General features: G+C 49.6%; 2 protein-coding genes across 2 annotated transcripts in view; one reads left to right on the forward strand and one right to left on the reverse strand.

Moving 5' to 3' along the window:
- SLC5A10 (solute carrier family 5 member 10) overlaps positions 1-20,186 on the forward strand; it is a 92,265-nt gene that overhangs the window by 35,507 nt on the left and 36,572 nt on the right. Inside the window, exons 6-9 of the mRNA XM_007941472.1 lie at positions 6,406-6,511; positions 6,775-6,855; positions 8,104-8,309; positions 15,130-15,265. Of these exons, the coding sequence (XP_007939663.1) occupies positions 6,406-6,511; positions 6,775-6,855; positions 8,104-8,309; positions 15,130-15,265 (529 nt within the window). The remainder of the gene's footprint in view (positions 1-6,405; positions 6,512-6,774; positions 6,856-8,103; positions 8,310-15,129; positions 15,266-20,186) is intronic.
- FAM83G (family with sequence similarity 83 member G) overlaps positions 8,464-20,186 on the reverse strand; it is a 32,270-nt gene continuing 20,547 nt past the window's right edge. The window contains exons 3-5 of the mRNA XM_007941470.1: positions 18,003-18,127; positions 15,844-17,083; positions 8,464-8,847 (exon numbers count right to left, since the gene is read on the reverse strand). Of these exons, the coding sequence (XP_007939661.1) occupies positions 8,464-8,847; positions 15,844-17,083; positions 18,003-18,127 (1,749 nt within the window). The remainder of the gene's footprint in view (positions 8,848-15,843; positions 17,084-18,002; positions 18,128-20,186) is intronic.

Consider the following 20,186-nt stretch of genomic DNA (forward strand, 5'->3'; position numbering starts at 1 on the left):
CATCATATTTGAGGGACAATTTTGCCAGGTATATAATTCTTGGTTGAAAATTTTTCTCTTTCAGGGTTTTATATATACCATCCCATTGCCTTCTTGCTTACGTGGTTTCTGCTGAGAAATCAGAGTTTATTCTTACTGGTTGTCCTTTGTAAGTAAGTTTTTGTTTTTCCCATGCTGCTTACAGGATTCTTTCTTTGTCTTTGGTTTTGATGAGCTTCATGATGACATGTCTTGGTGATTTTCTTTTGGGGTCTATACTGTTTGGGGTTCTTTGGACTTCCTGAATGGATACATTCTCCTCTTTCATCATATCAGGGAAGTTCTCCTACAACAAATCTTGGACTATTTTCTCAATGGTTTTATTTTTCTCTTCCTGTTCTGGAATTCCAAGGATATGTAGGTTATTCCTTTTGATGGTATCCCACATGAAATTTAGGCTTTCTTCATTTTATTTTGACTTTTTTTTTCTGATTGATCCCTTTCCAAAGAAGTATTCAGGTATTTGTCTTCAATCTTATTAATTCTGTCTTCCATTGCATCAATTCTACCCCTTTGCCCTTCCAATGTGTTATCTATTTCTTCCAATTTAGTATTAATCTTCTTGATTTCTCTCTGTAGATTTAGAATCATGTCTAATTTTTCATTTATTTTGTCATTTTTTTCTTGTATTTTCTTCCAAAATTCTTGTATGGTTTTTCCTGTGTTTTCTTTTGTCTGTCTCTCAATCCTTTGAAGATACCTAAATATAGTTCTTTTGAAATTCTTATCAGAAAGTTCCAGTGCTGCTTCTTCCTCAGGGAAGTGTTCTGGGTCTGTATCCTGCTCCCTTGTTTCTACCACTTTGTCTTGCTTCTTCGTGTGGACTGTGATGGTCTGTTGTCTCCGAGACATCATGGCTTTGTTGTATTTTGATCTCTGTTAACTGTTTGGGAAGAGCAGCCATGGGTGATTCAGGCTATTCTTGGTGGGTTTTTATCATTGTCCCATTGGTGGAGAAGGAGGTGGTGGCTCTCACTCAGTAAGTGAAGTTGCAGGAGGTGTGTGTGTAGTTGTGTTTATGGAGACTGTTTCTGTCTCCCACTCAGTTAGACAAAAATTACAATTGAATAACCATCAAAAAAGCAAAAGCACATGGACAAAAAATACACCATGCAATCACATGGGAACAGTAACCAAAAAGAGAAAAAGAAGAAGAAGAAGAAGAAAAGAAAACCTGCAACATCTGTGGATAGGGCAATAAGAGGAAAAAGGTATAGAAGGAGAATAATGAAGAAAAAATGGGAATAATGCAAAAAGAAAAACAAGGAATGAGGTTAACCACAAGAAAAACAGAAAAAAAAAAAAAAATTTCAACCAGGAACAGGGAAAAGAAAAAAGCTGAAAACTAGGATCTGGTACTGTCAAACATTTGGAAGAGGATCTTTGTAGGAGATCCTGGATAGACAGGGAGAACAATGTGGAACAAAACTCAAAATCATTTTTTGGGGAAAAAAAAAAGTGGGGAACAGGTTTGCTGGCCTGAGGGAGCCTGGTGGAACCACTGAGACTATGGCTCCTAGCTGCTCTTCAGGTCTGGAATTGAATCCACAACTGTGGCTTCCAGCCAAACAGTAGACAGGCATATCAGTTGAGCATTTACCTGAGGTAGATACACTCCTTGGAGAGAATAAGCATGAGAGAAAGAAGGGCTGCTCAGGCACAGGGAGACAGCTCAGGGGGCAGGAGTGCATGGAGAGATGGACACAGGGAAGAGGTAACTATCGGGAGGAAGTGGGAGGGGAGATGTTGCATTGTGCTAAATTGTGGTCAATGTCATGAGACAAAGTGTATGTGAACTGCTATAAGGAAAGTAAATTTGCTCTGTAAATTTTCACCCAAGTCACAATAATAAAAAAGAAAGAAAGAAAGAAAGAAAACTAGGACTTGGGAGGGGAAGAATAATAGCAAAAAGGGCAATAGTAGTAATAATAATAGTAGTTTTAAAACAGACAAAAACAAGCAAACTAAAAAATAGAAAAAAGAAAGAGCAAAAAAAAAAAAAAATAGGGTTAGGGCAGGGCAGGACACCTAGGCTCTGTCTGAGCACATAGACTGGGATGGAGTTCCTGTGGGCCCAGAAAGTGGGTGGGAGTGAGGGATGGTCACACCTCCATTCACCAAGCGGGTGTGGGATATAAGAGTAACAAGGTGAATGTTGCACCTTTCCAGCCGTCCATGTCCGGAATGTCCTTGGGGCTACTGGCAAGTTGAACCTGTTCTTAAGCCCCTGGAATCTGGGAGAATGCTGTTGCTTTAAATACCCAAAATGGTCAAGCCACTTGTAAACATTCAAAATGGCTGTATCCTCCGGAAAGGCAAAAGTCCACAGCTCAGCCCACCTTCCTCTTCACTGCTGCTTCACCTTTTATTCCCCAGCCACCAGAGGAGTTCTCTGTGCAGTCCCTGGGTAGCAGGGCTGATTTTTAGGTTAATTCTTATGTCCTACCACCACTTGGCAATCTCCATGCTGTCTGTGCCATCAGGATTGCTGCCAGACCGCAGCTCTGTATGTCTCCTTTTTTGGTATTTTCATGCCAATTCTTCTGCTAATTGGAGTTTAGTGCACTTCTATATCCTTCCCTTCAAGGATCAGGGGTCCAGGATTGTCTTCTGTATCTGTGTTAATTGGTTCCCCTTTTCTTTGTTGAAGAGGTTCTGTTCAGTCTTTCTGCCTATTCCGCCATCTTACCCTGAAGACTGAATGTTTTGGTCTTGATTGCATGTTTGATCAATTTATGACTGCAGTACTTGGTAAAAATCTCAGAGTCTTCATGTTTGGCATTAGTGATTGGTGTATAAATGTGTATAATAGTTGTTTTAACTGGTCTTCCTTGTAAGTGTACTGATATTATCCTATCACTGACAGCGTTGTACATCAGGATAGATCTTGAATTTTTTTTTTTTTAAATGATGAATGCAATGCCATTCCTCTTTGTCATTCCTGGCACAGTAGACTATATGACTGTCCAATTCAAAATGGCCAATACTGGTCCATTTCAGTTCATTAATTCCTAGGATATTGATCTTCATGTGCTCCATTTCATTTTTTATGACTTCCAGTTTTCTTAGATTCATACTTTGTACATTCCACATTCTGATTATTAATGGATGTTTGTAGCTATTTTTTCTAATTTTGAGTCATGCCACATCAGCAAATGAAGATCCCAAAAGCTTTACTCCATCCATGTCACTAAGGTCAGTTCTATTTTGAGGAGGTAGCTCTTCCCCAGTTGCATTTTGAGTGCCTTCCAATCTGAGGGGCTCATCTTCTGGCACTCTATCAGACAGCTTTCCACTGATATTCATAAGATTTTCACTGGCTAATATTTTTCAGAAGAATCTCTGGTGGCACAGTGTTTGAGGCATCTGGCTGTTAACCAGAAGGTTGGCAATTCAAACCCACTGTAGGAAGATGAGGCGATCTACTTCTATGATGATCTATAGTCTTGGAAACCCAATGGGGGTCACTATGAGTCAGAATCAACTTGACGGCAATGGATTTGGGTTAATTTTTTCAGAAGTAAATCATCAGGTCCTGCTTCCTAGTCTGTCTTAGTCTGGAAGCTCTGCTGAAACCTGTCCACCATGGTGACCCTGCTGATATTTGAAGTACCAGTGGCATACCTTCTATCATCACAGCAACACACAAGCCACCACAGTATGACAAATTGACAGATGAGTGGTGGTATAAGTGATTGGAGTTTTGTAAAAGAAGCAATTTAAGGTACTGAAAGATAGCATCAAGAGAGCTGGAGCAGGTTTCATTCTGGGAGGTGCACCCTGGGAAGTTCAAAACAGTTGGAGATTTGATTCCTTCCAGAGGTGCCTCAGAAGAAAAGCCTGATGATCTATTTCTACCCATTAAAAACCCCATGGAGCAGTTCTAGTCTGACATGGAGTTGCTGTGAGCCTGAGTTGACTCAGAAAACTAGTTAGTGAGAGGTCTGGGAAGGGGTAATGTTGAAGTCAAAGGAGTGCAGATCACTGACAAAGCAAGGGCTCAGGTCAGGTCCTGGGACAGGACAGAGTTGGATGAGGCCAGGACTCAAGGACACTGGAGGGACTGAAGAAGGGCAGGGCTGGAGTCAGGGGGCTGGAATTTACTTCATGTGTGGCAGAAATAGAAGCATCTGGCCTGGAGGTGGGGAGATGATGTACACTGGAGAGGGGTCCACTGTGGTGGGTGGGGGTCGGATGTGGGAGTGTGTCTGCAGCTCCTATGTCACCCATAAAGGCAGGAGTAGAAGAACCCATGTGTGGTATGTGTGTGGGGGGTGAGGCACTTGGCTCATGCCTCTTGAACTTGGCCTCCCAGCTGTAGCTGGAGAGAGACAGGCCATGGTCCCCATCTCTAGAGGGAGGACCAGGGGAGTCAGGTCCCTCAAAAATTCTTGCCCACCTGTGGGGGTCTGGAGAGGTCAACTGGAGAGATGGAGGGACAGTAGGGTGGATGGCAGGCTTGAACAGATCTGCCTGGGATGCTCTCCAAGGAGCAATTGTACTCTTTTCATACTGTTTTCCCCATTTTACAGGGGAAAATATAAGGCCCACTGAGGTTCAGAGAGGTTAAATGACCTGCTCATAGGCTAGGGCATAGCAGATAATGGACACAAGTAGACAAGGGAAGGCTTCTACCAGCCTGCCTGGGCCCAGGACAGAGAACTTGGTTGGAGGAAGGGTCAGATTGGATGAGGTGAAGTTCCTCATTTGGGGACTGCTAACCTTAGGCTGGTGGTTCAAACCCACCAGCCACTCCACGGAAGGAAGGGTGGGCAATCTACTTCCATAGTGATATTGCCTTGGAAACCCAAGGAGGGGTCGCCATGAGTCAGGTCCGACTCAATGGCAAATAACAACAACATTGGGGTCTGTGATGAGATTGAATATTGCCAGTATCTTTAGTAGCAGCAGTAAATGTTTACTGGACTCTGTATAGGGGCTCCACAGGGAAGTCAGCAGCTGAAGTCTGCCACCCCTTTGCTCCTGCAGTTCCTGCTGCCTGGTCACTCTTGGAGGCCAACTGTCCTGGAAAGAAGGGATGAAGAACTATCTTTGAGGATTGGAGGGACTAGGGGAGCAGGGAGGCTGGGCTGGCTGGACTTTGGAGATAAGTTGAGACTGGAGATTCAGGGCAGAGGGAATGCCAAGTTCTGACACTTCTTGGGGGTACCTTCTCCTCCCTAGGCCTCAGTGTCCTCTTCTGTGTTAGAATCACTCACTCCACAGAAGTCATGAGGACCAAAGGAGACCAGACAATGGTGGGGGCCTTGAAGAGACCTTCCTGTGCTCCACGTTCAATGCCTGATATTCAGTTCAGACTCCCATGTTTCCCCCACCCATACACTCACATTGCCAAAGCCAGGGGCCCCAGGGAGGGGTCAGTGTCCTCCTGAAAACACCTTGTTAAAGTGTCCAAACTTCTGGTCTACTATCCAAGTGGTGGTGAAGGAGGGCCTCGAGGGCAGTACAAGGAGCACAGCTGTGAGGTCCCCTCCAGGTCTCGTCTGGTTTTGGGCCTGGAGAAGCCAAAGCCCATAGAACAGAGCTCTAGGTGGAGGTGGTTTTCTCCATTGTGTCAGTCCTATGGGAGCTGAGGGGCCCTGCAGGAGGCTGGCCTTGTGTGGACTTGCACCAATGAGCTCAGCTTACCCACTGCAGTGCCCCAGTTTTCCCAGGAACCTCCTGGCCCCAGAGGCTGTATTTCCAGTTACTTCCTCTCCACTGAGCCAAGTTAGAAGGGCAGATTTGGAAAACTGGGGTGAATGGGAACCCCTTTCCCAGCCCCTATGGGATGGGTTGGCCCTGAGCCCATCCTAGCCCCTACCAGGATAAACCCCTACCCAGGTTTACTATGGCTGTCCCTACAATGTTGTGGGGTTCAGGGATAGCCAGGACTGTGTCCCTTCCAGTCGTGGGCACAGCTGCAGCCCGAGACATGAGCCTCTGAGCCACTCTTGGCTTCCATTCCAGGTATGCTGAGGAGGCCACTACCACTGCCCATTTTCCTGGGAGACAGCAGCAGACCTGTCTTCTGAGCCCTTTCAACACCCCCAGGAAGCCCTCATGTCTTTCTCCTCACCAGGCCCTACTGGGGCCAAGGGCACAGGCCAGGTCCAATCACACACTGCTCCCTTATGGGCAGGAGCCATTCCAGACTTTATTAGTGACAGTGATGTCTGTACATTGGAATATAGCACAGGTACTCTGCCAACTCCTCTCACCCTCACATTAGCCCTGTGAGGCAGGCAGGAAGCAAGGTGTCCCCACCACATCCATAGTGCACTGAGGGCCCATGTGGATGAGCAGCCAAATCAGCTGGGCCTATGGCAACCCCAGGCCCTGCACAGGACTTGTTTGCCTCCCCAGATCGACCTGTATGCAGGTGCACTCTTTGTGCACATCTGCCTGGGCTGGAACTTCTACCTGTCTACCACTCTCATGCTCGTTGTCACGGCCCTGTACACCATTGCAGGTATGGCGGGCACCAATACCACCAGGAGTACCTGTGTGGGGTCAGGGGCCACCTCCTTCCACAGGCTGGGGACACAGCACCACTTAGAATAGATAGGTGAGGGGGTGAGGCTGGGCTTGCTGCTTTACCCTGTAGGTCACCCACCCCACAGGGCTGCAGGGACATGCCTGCAGAGTAGCTGTCCTCAGCAAGTGTTCCATGTGTCACCTTGTATCCCTCCCCTTTGGGGACACAGTTCCCTCTAACTCCATTTTCCCCTGCAGGGGGCCTGGCTGCAGTGATCTACACAGATGCCCTGCAGACATTCATCATGGTGGTGGGGGCTGTCATCCTTACAGTCAAAGGTGAGAGGCTGGAGGCTTCAGTCACTACCTGCAGGGCCCACACTCTGGGACTAGGGGTCAGAGCTTATCATAGCCTCAAGGAATCAGGCCACTAGGCCACCAGGCACTTAGGGCTCTCTGCTGCTCTTGGAATGAGGCCTGGCCCTGGGGGGCAAGAAGGTGCTAGCCTCCCTCCTACCCCAGTGGACTAGCTGCTTTTCTGTCACCAATTCTTGGCAGCCCTGAGCCTGGCATCCAAACTAACTCAGGAACACAGGACCTCCCATGGACCTTTGGTCTAGGCACTGAACCTGGCCCTGCCTAGGTACAGGTGGCACAGCGGGTAAAGTATTCAGTTGCTAACCAAAAGCCCAGTTAGGGGAAAAGATGAGGCAGTCTGCTTCTGTAAACATTTACAGCCTTGGAAACCTTATGGGGCAGTTCTACTCTGTCTTATAAGGTTGCTATGAGTTGGAATAGACTTGATGGCAGTGGGTTTGGTCCTGCTTAGGGAAGGCTAGGGAATGGGGTCTAGGGCTGGGAGGGCCTTTTCCTATGTCCAAGATTTATGCAACCATCTCTTCTCAGACTAGGGGCTCCTGTGTTCCAGAGTGGATGGGAGGGAGCTGTTCAAAAACACACAGAAACCATAGACATGCCAGTTCTTGGCAATGCATGGCCATGGCCCTGAAGTAGACAGTGAAAGGGGTTATTGGACTCCCAGGAAAGACCCCTGGCTTGAGCTGTAACTTGCTACTTGCTGGCTGTGTACCTCAGTGAAGCCACTACCCCTGAGATCTCAGTTTCCTTTCTCTGTGCCACTAGGGGTTGGGACCACATTGTCACCATCCATCCTTAGCTTTGTCAAAGTTACATGCCTTCAGAAGCCCCTGGAGTCAAGACTTTTTAACACTTCAGATTCTCCAGGAAAGTCCTCAAATGCCAAGAAAAAATACTTTTGCTTCCTTGAATTGACAGTCCAAAACCTGGCAGAGTCCCCTGCTCTGAGGCTGAGGGGCATCCAGGGCCCCAGGAATTCCCACTGGGCCAATAGAACCCTGGGATGCCTATGTGCAAAATGCTCATTTAATAGTATTATTTTAAATACAAATAAAATAGTCATTAAAATTCAACTGGGGAAGGCAGAGAAGTAGGGAAAATTCAAGTTTGCTGCATCAGGAAGTTACCTGTGAGATGAAGACTGTGGGAGCCTGGGGAGCCAGGGCCACCCAACTCCAACCTAGCCCCTCTCTCACCCGACCCTTCTAGCCTTCAACCAGATAGGTGGTTATGACCAATTGGAGGCAGCCTATGCCCGGGCCATCCCAGCCAAAACTATCGCCAACACAACCTGCCACCTGCCACGCACAGATGCCATGCACATGTTCCGAGACCCCTATAATGCAGACCTTCCATGGACTGGGATGACCTTTGGTCTGACAATCATGGCCACTTGGTACTGGTGCACTGACCAGGTGAGTGTCTGTGTTGACCACCCACCCCTGCAGCTGGGCATGCCTTGGTGGGTCCTTGCAGTCATGGGAGCAGCATGGCCTACAAACACTGTATCACCCAAGTACAGGCTGAGACCAAGGCTGCAGAAGGCATGGGTCTGGCTAGGGGAGGCAGCTAGGGGTCTTTGTGGTCCCTGGAGGCCTGGGTCCTCCGTTTGGAGTCAGATGAGGCCCACTGGCCACCACCTGTCCTGGCCTTGAGATGCTTAGACTGGGACAATTTGGAGTACGGGATTCCAAAGGGACTTTGATGCTCCTCAGTTGCCCTGCCATCAGCCAAGGGGCCAGCATTCCGGCCTGGTCTTGAGCTCCTGGGATCTGGCAGGGTGCGGGGTATCAGGCCCCCCTTGGCTTGCCAGTGGTGAGGGCCTGCTTTTCTGGGGGAGCTCTGGGTGTTGTCAGCTGCAGGGTAGAATTGCTGGGGTCCTGGAGTCCTCAGTGACCGTATGAATCTATCCATTACGGGGGCAGGAACCCTGTAATGGTGTAACTGCTGGCCCTGAAAAAGAGAGAGAAAGAGAGGGAAGTGAGGGCTATAAGGCAGGAAATGTTAGTTCCATCCACTCTGGAGGGTCTCACAGGGGCCAAACAGACCCAGATTTGGGTCCTGGCCCTGCCGCTCCCCAGCTGGGCAATCATAGGCAAGTCCATCTAACCACTGGGGACCTCAGTTTCCGCATCTGTAAAATGGGAACCCTTCTATCTTTGGTGGCTCTTAGAAGACTAAAACGATGGCCTGAAGGGCCCAGCTCCCTGCTTAGCACCCCTGGGCAATAGATGAGGCACATTCTTAATGTCCCCACCCCTGGCCCTCTGCCCAGGCTCTTCCATCTGTAGACAGACTGGATGTGGTAGAGAAAGAGCTGAATGGGACTGTTGAGAAGAGCCTCACTGAGTCCAGATTCCTATGAGTGACAGGGGTTGGGTCTTCTTCCAGAATCTGATTCTGTCCCTCCCCCCAATGAGCATATCCCTACCCAGGCAGAAGCAGTCAAAGCCTCCCACCCACCTCTGAAGGCTGGGTACAGTTCCTGCTGTGTTTGGGTGGGAGAAGACCTCGTTGAGCAGCAGAGTTGAACAGGCGTAGTGGGGAGGGCCTCTGTTTTTTCTTCCCCTTCTGCTGGAGGACAGGGCAGGATGGTTGAGGCCTCCCTGCTATGGGAATAAGGCAGCCAGCAGGGCTCCTGCTCCCACACTGGGATCTTAGAGAATGAGGCAGCCAGGCCCCACAGGAGTCAATGATAGTTGCTCATGCATGACCTCCTGAATGGCCTGATGACTAAGTAGGCTGGGCATGGAGGCCCAGATAGGGAGAAGTGGGGTTCTATCCAGCATGGGGCAACTCCCTTTCTGGGCACAACTGCCTGCCCAGTGGGGAGGAGGTACTCTGAAGTCCCCACAGCCCTTCCCTTCCCAAGCAGCAGGTGTTAAGTCATGTTTCCAAGGACCCTCCGTGAGTTGGACCCTGGGATGTGATCCCAGTAGGGAGGCATCAGAAAGCCCAGGAGGTTAAGGCTCAGTTTTCCCTCTGTAACATGTTGCCCTCTAAATCAAACAAAACAAACCCACTGTCATCAAGTAAATTCTCACTCATTGTGACCCCCTTTGGGTTTCCGAGGTTGTAAATCTTTAGAGTAGATTGCCTCTTCTTCCCACTAAGCGGCTGGTGGATTTGAACTGCTGTCCTTCTGGTTAACAGTCAAATGCCTTACCCACTATGCCACCAGAGCTCCTTATGTTGCCCTCTAGGTGGGCTTTTTCACTCTGGACTCCACATTGGCGGTGCCTCACGAGTGGGGTTGTCATGGAACATGGGGCTGGGGCTTGTAGTGGACATCCAGCCTCTTCCCTGAAGAGCCAAGAACCAGGTGGGTGTGGAGGGCATCTGGGGCATCCAAGGCTAGCCCTGTGCCCTTCACCCCACACATGGCACCTCTTGTTTCTTCCCTAGTCAGTGAGGGCCTGGCAAGGCCCCAGCGTCTCTGGGTGCAACACCATTCAGGTGATTTTCCCATGAAGGTTGAATGAATCAGCATAAATCTTGGCCTAGGGGCCAGAAGGTCGGGTTCTCTGAGGCCCTTAGGGAGGCAGAAGTGGACCCAGCAGGGCAGGACCCCTTGACTCCCAGTGTCCAAACTGGCACCGGGCCCATACCTGACCTCCCCCTATGCTTAGGCCCCTGACCTGGCACAGAGGTGCCCATTGCTCCTCTGACACCCTCATACCCTCCTGCCTGGGACCTTCTGCTTCCCACCCTCCACTGCCTCTGCCTACTGAAATCACTTTATTCTTTGGTGCCTGGCTTCTGGCCCTTGATTGTCCCCACCATATATCACCCAGTGAGGAGGCTGTCTTTTGACCCATCTGTCTGCCTGCTGAATTGGGGTACCATCTGTTTCCCCATGTCCCTACATCCTGCACGGGGTCTAGCCCAGGGTATTGCCTGTCCCTGCTAAGGAAATGGGGTCCAGCTTCCTGGCATCAGGGAGTAAGAAGCAGAGGTCAGGAGGGGGAAGGACTTGCTTAGGTCACATGACCAGGAAGAGGCAGGGGGACCTTGAGCCAGGGCCTCTTTGTCCCTCATTGCACGAAGCCTGGTCTTTTCTTTGTACACATCTGGATAGGCAGGCTAGCCTCTGCCTGTGGCATAGTGCCTAAGACATTTGACTGCTAAGGAGAAGTCTGGTGGTTCAAACCCACCAGCCACTCCTCAGAAGAAGACTGGGCAATCTATTTCCATATAGACACCTCCTTGGAAACCTGAGGAGGGGTTGCTATGAGTTGGAATCGACTTGATGATGGCAGTGAGTTTTTTTTTTTTTTTTTTGGACAGGAAGGCCAGCCTCTGGGCCCTAGTCCAAAAGCCCCTAGGATGCAGGGCAGGTGCTCCAGGCTCAGGTGCCTCGCATTAGTTTTGTACAAGTTTCCTGTCTCCACTGACCTCTACTAGTCCCTGGAGCTTTTTTTGGGAGCTTGGAGATATGCCTACTCTCAGCTCCCTGGCCAGGGTGGGCCTGCCAAGATGTTTACAGTCTGGCCAAGGTGAGGCCACAGTGCTGGATGTTAAGCTGATGGGTGGTTTCTGTTGTTCAATTTCTTCCAGCTTATCTACATTGAGTAGATGATACTTTTGTAATCAGAAACAAACAAAACTAATATAAAACGAGGGAGAAAAGCCAGTGGTAGAGCCTGGGCCTCACTTTTCCTTTCTGTAAAATGGTGAGAGCATGGACCAGAGAAATCCCTGGGTGGTGCATAGTTAATGCTCAGTGGCTAACCGAAAGGTTGGAGGTTCAAGTCCATACAGAAACACCTTGGAAGAAAGACCTGACACTCTACTTCCAAAAAATCAGCCATTGACAATTCCTTAAAAAGTTGGAACTAGAAATACCATTTGATGCAGCAATTTCATTACTAGGTATATATCCTAAAGAAGTGAGAGCCATGACAAGAACAGACATATGCACACCCATGTTCATCACAGCACTATTTACAATAGCAAAAAGATGCAAACAACCTAGGTGTCCATCAACTGAGAAATGGATAACCAAACTATGCTACATATATACAGTGGAAAACTATGCAACTCTAAAGAATAACATAGAATCTGCAACACACCACATGACATGGATGAACTTGGAGGACATTATGCTGAGTGAAATAAGTCAATCACAGAGGGACAAATATTGTATTAGTCTATTTTTGTAAAAGTCAAGGAATGGTTTATCTATGGAAGGAAATTTTCTTTGTTAGTTACCAGGGGTGGGAGGGGAGGAGAGGGAACACGGTTAGATAGATAGAGATAGGTATTGATTTGGGTGAAGAGAACGGCAATGTACCAAATGTGAGTGATCAACATGGTGGCACCGAGGAAGGGGAAGACAGAGAGAGGTATATGGGAGGTGCAGACAACAAAGATGAATCCTTTTGCACACAGAGTATGTGTTGTCAGTGAAAGCAAACATGGGTATATGGGTGCATAGATGGGTGGACAGGCTGAACCATTAGGTATGTCTATGCAGTTGGAGTGTACCCAAGGCCATGTATAGGGTTGGCAGACAATGGTTCTACAAATGTATTTGTATGTTCTGTAAGAATTTCCAGGTGTATATAGTAGAGCTGACAAGGGACAGGTTGTAGTCACCACTTGGTCACAGCCAACTACCCAGAGGGAGCAAGTAGTTGAACCTGTGGGCTCGGGACCGTAGTCACCGGGGACATCAAGCTCAATTGGCGTAACATACTACACAAGACACTGTTCCACCTCCTATTTTGGTGAGTAGCGACTGGGATCTTAAAAGCTTGTAAGCAGCCACCTAGATGTAACAATGGGTCTCTCCTCACCCAGAACAAAGAAGAATGAAGAAAACCAAAGACTCATGGAAACAATTAGTTCTAGCGACTGGTACACCATGCAATCTGCAGCTATGAGACCAGAAGAACTAGATGGTGCCTGGCTACCACTGTCAACCACTATGTAGGAGATTCTGGATAGAGAGGGAGAACAATGTGGAAAAGAACTCAAAATCATTTGGTGGTGGTGGTGGGGGGGGAGGGACCAGGTTTGCTAATCTGATAGAGCCTAGTGGAACCACTGAGACTATGGCCCCTAGCTGCCTTCAGGTCTGGAATTGAACCCACACCTGTGGCTTCCAGTCAAACAAAAGACAGGCATATGAGTTGAACATGTACCTGAGGTGGATACACTCCTTGGAGAGAACAATCATGAGAGAAGGAAGGGCTGTTTACGCACCGGGAGACAGCTCAGGGGGCAGGAGTGCATGTAGGGATGGACACAGGGAAGAAGTAACTATCAGGATTAAGTGGGAGGGGAGCTGTTGCATTGTGGTAAATTGCAGTCAATGTCATGAAACAAAGTATACGTGAACTGCTGAATGGGAAGTGAATTTGCTCTGTAAACTTTCACCCAAATCACAATTAAAAAAAAAAAAATCATCCATTGAAAAGCACAGTTCTACTCTGACACACATATGGGGTCACCATGAGTTGGGGCCAATTATACAGCAACAGTTTTTTTTATGGATGGACCACCCCCTCAGGCCCTTCTAGCTCTTGTGCCATGCACAGATCTGCCACCTGGCGATGCTGAGACTTAAGATAGATCTTAAGTCTTTTTAACCAGAGTGGCAGTCTCAATCTTGGCCACAAGGGAGACATAGCACAGAGTACATGGCACAAGGGATCTCACTGAGCCCACAAGGAAGGTTCTCTGATCCCTAAAGCAGGGGGAGCCCAGGTCACAGTCCTCCTGAACTGGCTCCTCTGAAGGCTGTACTCTGAGAGATGCCAAAGACTCCTGAGCCCGGAAGCCTGCTCACTGAGGCCCTTGGCACTTGGTCGTGCGCTGGGCTACCCATACTGGACCTTGTAGGGGGTCCTGTTGTACCCATGTGAGGTGGTGGTGGCCTCTTCTCTTATAGGTGAGGAAACAGGGACTCATGGACTGAAGTGGCTTAGTTTGGGGAGGGAAAGGAAGTAGGCCAGGGTGGGGCAGGGCTGAGCCAAGAGGCACCTGTGACACAAGGCCCTGTTGACACTGAAGGGGCCTCACCTTACTGGATACTCAAGGAGAAGCCATGTTTGGCTGGGGCATTGACAGGTCTCCCAGCTCAAGAAAACCCTGAGCCTCAGCCCCTCTACCTCAGGTCTCTCTACCAGAATGGGTGATAGAACCTGTCACATATATCTCCTGGGACAAGATGAGGGAAAGGAGGCAGACATCTCCTGCACACTTCAGAATGTGGCACCCAGCATTTAAAGAAAGGATTCTCTCTCCATAAGGACCAGGGCCCTGGGCACTTGCAATCATAGGACATGGCAGGTGAATCTCTAAGGAGCCTTCTCTACTGCCTAACATTGCCCAGATGGGGAAACTCAGTGAATTGCAGGTGGTAACGTAAACTGTAGAACAGCAAAGGAAAAACGCTTACATTTAAAAGTTATAGGTTGTATAATACAATGAACTGTACACTCTAAGTGAGTTAATTGCATGGCATGCAAATTGTACCTCAAGGTTGTTAAAAAATAAAAAAAGTTGTAAGTTGGTTAGCTGTCATTGAGTCAATTTCTATTCACGACGACCCTACGTGTCACAGTAGAACTGTGCTTCATGGGGTTTTTAATGGCTCAATTTTTGAAAGTAGGTTGCCCAGGACTTTCTTCTGAGGTAGACTTGAATCTCCAACCTTTCAATTAGCAGCCAAGTGCATCAACTGTTTACACCTCCCAGAAACACCTTTGTTAAAGTAGAATCACGATCGAGCTAGGAGGATTTAATTTAAATACCTTCTATCCAAACCACCGCCCTCTCCTTCTGCAGATTTAGAAACTGAGGGCCATTAGGACTTGCCCAGGGCTCCATGAAGAGCTGGTCACCTTAGTCAGCATCTATTTATCCCACACTACTAATCTGCAAGCTCTCTATACCACAGATCTTAGAGCTACCACCCTCCCCTCCCCTGGTGACACAAGTTGGTTCCAAGGTCCACTTCTGGCATGTATGTGCAAGATGCCAGCCACTCTCATGAGGGTATGGGAGATTCCAGGGATGGGGTCCCTGATACCATCCCACTCACAGTCCTCTAGTCCCAACAACCACTGGGATAGCAGGCCAGGAAGGATCCACCCCACCCCTATGAGCTGTCTCGGATGAGTCTAGGGCTGATGCAGAATGGGACAGCATTATGTCCCATGCCACTCCTTGAGGCCTGCTGGGGAGAAATTCTGACACAGGCGTCCCTTCTGGTGTTGGCCCCTCCAGGTCATTGTGCAGCGTTCGCTATCTGCCCGGGATCTGAACCACGCAAAAGCTGGCTCCATCCTTGCAAGCTACCTCAAGATGCTCCCCATGGGCCTGATCATCATGCCTGGGATGATCAGCCGTGCACTGTATCCAGGTAGGATAGCCCCTGGCCAGGCTGTTAGAAAGCCAGGGCCTGTGTCTTAATTGGGCAAAGTCATGAGGAGGGGAGGTAAAGGATAGATATGAGTTGTTTCCAAGTTTACGGGGAACAAGAAGGAGAGTGGTCCACAGGGCTACCATCAAAGGGTCAACGAGGATGCAATGTGGTGTACAATGTAGGCAGGTCTGTGCAGGGTCCTGTTTGACAACTTAACTGCTGTGTGACCTCAAAGGTGTAAACTAATGTCTCTGTGCCACTGCCACTGCTTAGCCTACAAACTTGGGGCCCTATACCCACCTACAGGACTACATTAAGACCCTGGGACACCAGGCATCTGAAACCTTGGGACAGAGATGGATTTCCCTCTGATTCATGGTGTCAGCTCAGGTGGCCTTTGTGGAAATTTGGGGCTGAGCATCCCTTGTATGTGGCCCTGTACTCTGACATCCCTCCCTGCTTGTCAGTTTCCCTATCTGTCATAGGGAAGGGGTTTTAGCCAGTGATACTATGTCTAGAAGTCAACAGCTCAGGGGAGCTGTGATTCCCTACTATGTACAGGGACCCCAACCTACCTGTGTCTCCTTGTCTGATGATGGCTGGGCTTGCATCCTCCTCAAAGTATCTGCCTCTTCTCTTGCCTGACTCTGTGCCCATGGGGAGCCCATCATGGGCCCACCAAAGGTCCCTCGGCTCACATGGGGGGCACTCAGTTGTCGGCGGGGGACAAGGGCTGCCCCATTAGCCACCTGCTCTGAGTGGCGCCTACGGAGAGAGACTGAGCGCTCCCTCACCTCAAAATACTCATCTGACATGGAGGAGGCCACTGAGGGCCGCCGAGGGCCAGGGCCATGGCCAGAGCTGCCCGAGAGGCTGTCCTGGTCACTGAGGGTCACATAGTCATCATCATCTTCCTCCTCCTCCCCATCCAGCCCGTTGGGGACCCCTGCCCTTAGACTGTCGGGGTCATCCTGGATCATAGACAACTGCCGCTGGAGTGGGGTATGGCCTGGGTCCACCTCCTGGGATGGCCCATGGTCAGTCCCATTCTGGGGGGCCTCCTTGTTTGGGGTCTCTGGGGTCCAACCAATACCACCATCCTCCTGGGCAAGCAGGTCTGCCACGGGGACTGTCCGGGGCTTGGGTACAGGTGGTATTGGCTCAGGGTCCTCCTGGAGGAGGCCATTGGTGGCAGGGGCCCCATCCTGGGGGTCTGGGTCAGGTACTGTGGTAGGACTGCAGCCCTGAATTTGCTTCCATGCCTGGTGCTGGGACGTGTCGCAGATCTTGATGCGGTTCATTTGGCTGGGCTGAGGGTTCCAGATGTTGGGGTCAATGATGTTGATGTAGCCCAGGATGTCACTGCCTGGCTCGGGGTCTGGCTCTACCCATGTGGGCAGGTACTCAAACATGTTGGCACGTTCTAGGTTTAGCAGCCCTGGGTGCACAGGTGGGGGAAGCTCGGGGAGGTCACTGGGCCGTTCCACCAGCACTGGGCCCTGTGGCCCTGAGGGCCTCTTGGCATCTGGTTTCTCAGAACAGGTCTTGGCGAGCTCATCAGCACTCTTGGCTTTGACCAGTGCATACTTGGGATTGACGAGTTTCTTGGCCACAGTGCCTGCAGGCACCAGGGGGACCACAGAGGGCAGCACGATGGGCTCGGGCTCAGGCTCCTTTTCCATGGGGACACTTTTGAGGCTGACACTATGTGAAGTGAGATACAATTCCTGGAACTGCCGGTCAAACATCTCCACCACCTGGCCAGACAGCACTGAGATCACGTTCCGGTCTGTCCTGGCGGCTGACCATGTGAAGCTGCAACAGAGAGGGCAACACAGGTCAGCACATGGCACTGGTCTCCTCTCAGACCTCCAGGCCCACTGCAGTGGCCACTGGAGCCACCATGCTGGGCTCACAGCCTATCTTACAGACTGTGCCTATGGGATAAAACAAAACCCAAACCAAACCCACTGCCATCGAGTCGGAGCCAACTCATAGCAACCCCTCCTTGGGTTTCCAAGATAGTATCACTATGGAAGTAGATCACCTAAACTTCCTTCTGAGGAGTGGCTGGTGGGTTTGAACCACCAGCCCTCTGGTTAGCAGTCAAATGCCTTAGGCACTACGCCACCAGAGCTCCTTGCCTATGAGATACTGGGGGTAATTTAAGAGAAGTGAGCCAGAGCAGGGAACCCAACTCTCTAACTTACTGTCATCTTTGTGATCCTGAAAAAGTGACTTTATCTGTCTGTGCCCAGCTTCCACCTCTGTGAGGACCATTTGTGCCTTCCTCCCTGGATGTTCAGGACTTACCTAAGCAGTGAGGAGGATGCTCCAGGCAGCACTGATACCTGGCATGGTTCAATACATGCTACCTGGTGTCATGCCCACCACTCAGCCCCTACCCTTTTCTATAACATGAAGGTCCCATTCTGCTGCCCCCAGGCAGCCTCAGGGATGGTCTGATGTTGCACATGACACCACTGTCATTGCTCTGGCCTTACCCACCAAGGATAGGAAGAGGCTGCCTGCCTAGGCCCAAGCCATCTCCAGGCTAGGTGATGGTAGGGTAGATGTCTGGCATGGACAGAGCCCTCTTCCATCTGGGAAGAGTACCACTCACACCCCAGCAGCCTGAATCAGAATAACCAGGTATCATAGGTCAGGATTAGGGGAAAAGCCAGCTGGGAACTGGAGGTGTGTTTCACCTGAGTCCCAGAGAGTCAGGAGTCACCTGTAAGAGCCGCACACAGCACGGTCTCCATCCACAAACATGAACTTCTGGGCTAGTGCTCCCTTGAACTTGGTTGCTGATCGGGTGAAGAACTCTGTGCCCCCACTGCTCCGCACTCTGAGGTTCTGCATCAGAGAGGAGACAGGGAGACAGAATTATACCATCATTGTTTCAACCATGTGGGAAGGCAGCAAGCCCTGCCTGGGGTACAAGAGAGCCTAGGGAGGGAGGGGGCAGTGTGTCTAGGGACCGAGGGCAAGATGGGAGGTGGTAGAGCATGAAGCTAGAGAAGAGGCCAGCTGGAAGGGGTGCTAATGGGGCAGGGTCTGGAACTTTGGCCTGAGGCATGTTCCTCAGAATAGCAGTCCCATAGCATGCCCTGAAAGTAAGCAACCTTCCAAGTGGTCAGGCCAGTTTAAGAAGTACTGCCAGGAAAAATAAAATAAAATAAAAAGAAATGCTGCCAGGTATGTATGTATGTATGTGTGTGTGTGTGTACACATACACACACACGTGTGTGGTGGGTAGGGAGCGAGCTGTCGTAGAGTCTTGAGCAAGAGAGCAGTAAGGCCCATTCTAGAAAGCTCACCCTAACAGTAGGGTTGGGGGGCAAGGAGGGAAGGTGGCAGGCAGGCTACATGGCTGTCTGGGTGCCTCCCATTCTTCCCAGCATCCCCATCTAACCCTCCCTGCTGAGCTCTGCTCATCAGGGGCAGGGTCTCTGGCAAACCTCCCACTTCCCTGCACAGCCAGCCTACTACCTGGTACCAGGGGAGTCACTAAACAGAAAACCGCATTCTCTGCCATGCTGGCACTGTCGGGCTCAGGAGCAAGCCAGGAAGGCCCTAAAAGACCCAAGCAGGGGAGCTAGGGCTCAGAGAGTGGTGTGGACTTGTCTACGAGCTATGGCAAAGCTGGGCTGTGAGGGACACAGGTTCCAGGCTGGGCCATGGATGGTGTCTACCTGGCACCTGGCTATCTAGAGGATGTCTCATGATTCATTAGGGGGATGGAGCCTTGCTCTGAGTTAGGGTCAGGTGTGAAAGCCAGTTCTGGGTCCTGATGGACCCAGGAGACCCTGTCTGAGACTCAGGAGTCAAGGGAGCAGCGGAAGGCAACCTATCATGGAACCTCAGACAAGGAGACTTGGGGCTCATCTGGTCCAAACATCTCCAGGGCACAGAGAGAAATGCAGGCTCCTGGGTACCCTAAAGGAGCTCCAGTGGCACAGTACTTAAGGCATTCAGCTGCTAACCAAAAGTCAGCAGTCTGAACTCACCAGCCACTCTGAGGAGCAAAGATGAGACAGTCTGTTTCCATAGAAATTTACGGTCTATTCTGTCCTATACAGTCACTATGAGTTGGAATCAATTCAATAGCAGTGGGTTTGGGTACTCTGTGTCAGGACCAGGAATTTATTTTCTTTTTATTGTGGTAAAAAAAAAAAAAAAAAATCCAAGTTATGGAGACTCTGTGTGTGTCAGAGGAAACCTGTGCTCCACTGGGTTTTCAGTGATGATTTTTTGGAAGTAGATGGCCAGGACTTTTTTCCAAATTGCCTCTGTATGGACTCGAACCTCTAATCTTTCGGTTAGCAGACAGGGTGTTAACTGCATCACCCAGGGACTCCAAAATATACACAACAAAGCTTACACCATTTTAACTATATAATTCAGTGACATGACATTTACTATGTTGTACAAGAAGGGGCCAAGGTGGTACAGTCGTTAAAGTTAGCTTGGCTACTCACTGAAAGGTCAACAGTTTTCCTACTCTGTGGGAAAAGCATGAGGCAATCTGCTTCCATAAAGATTACAGCCTTGAAAATCCTACAGGCCAGTTCTACTCTGTCCTATAGGGTTGCTGTGAGTCAGAATCGACTTGACAGCAGTAGGTTTGGTTTGGTTTGAAGTTGTACAACCATTAGCACTAATAGTTTCCAAAGGTTCTTCATCACTCTCAACAGAAACTCAGTGCCCTCATGACTCTCTAACTCCCTTGGAATTTCAATTTTTTACACAAGCCCTGGTGACTCTACCTCCTGGTCCAGGGCAGGAAGGCCTGCTATAGATCCTGATATCTTCTTGCAAGCCACCCACGATGACAGCCTCACTTGCTTGTGAGAGACACTCAGCTGCTACGTGCTCCTTGTCAGACTGGTTGTAACTGCCCATCATTCATATT

Source organism: Orycteropus afer, unplaced genomic scaffold (assembly GCF_000298275.1).
Source record: "Orycteropus afer afer isolate SDZICR_OR568_19922 unplaced genomic scaffold, OryAfe1.0 scaffold00080, whole genome shotgun sequence".
In the NCBI taxonomy this organism is placed as follows: domain Eukaryota; kingdom Metazoa; phylum Chordata; class Mammalia; order Tubulidentata; family Orycteropodidae; genus Orycteropus; species Orycteropus afer.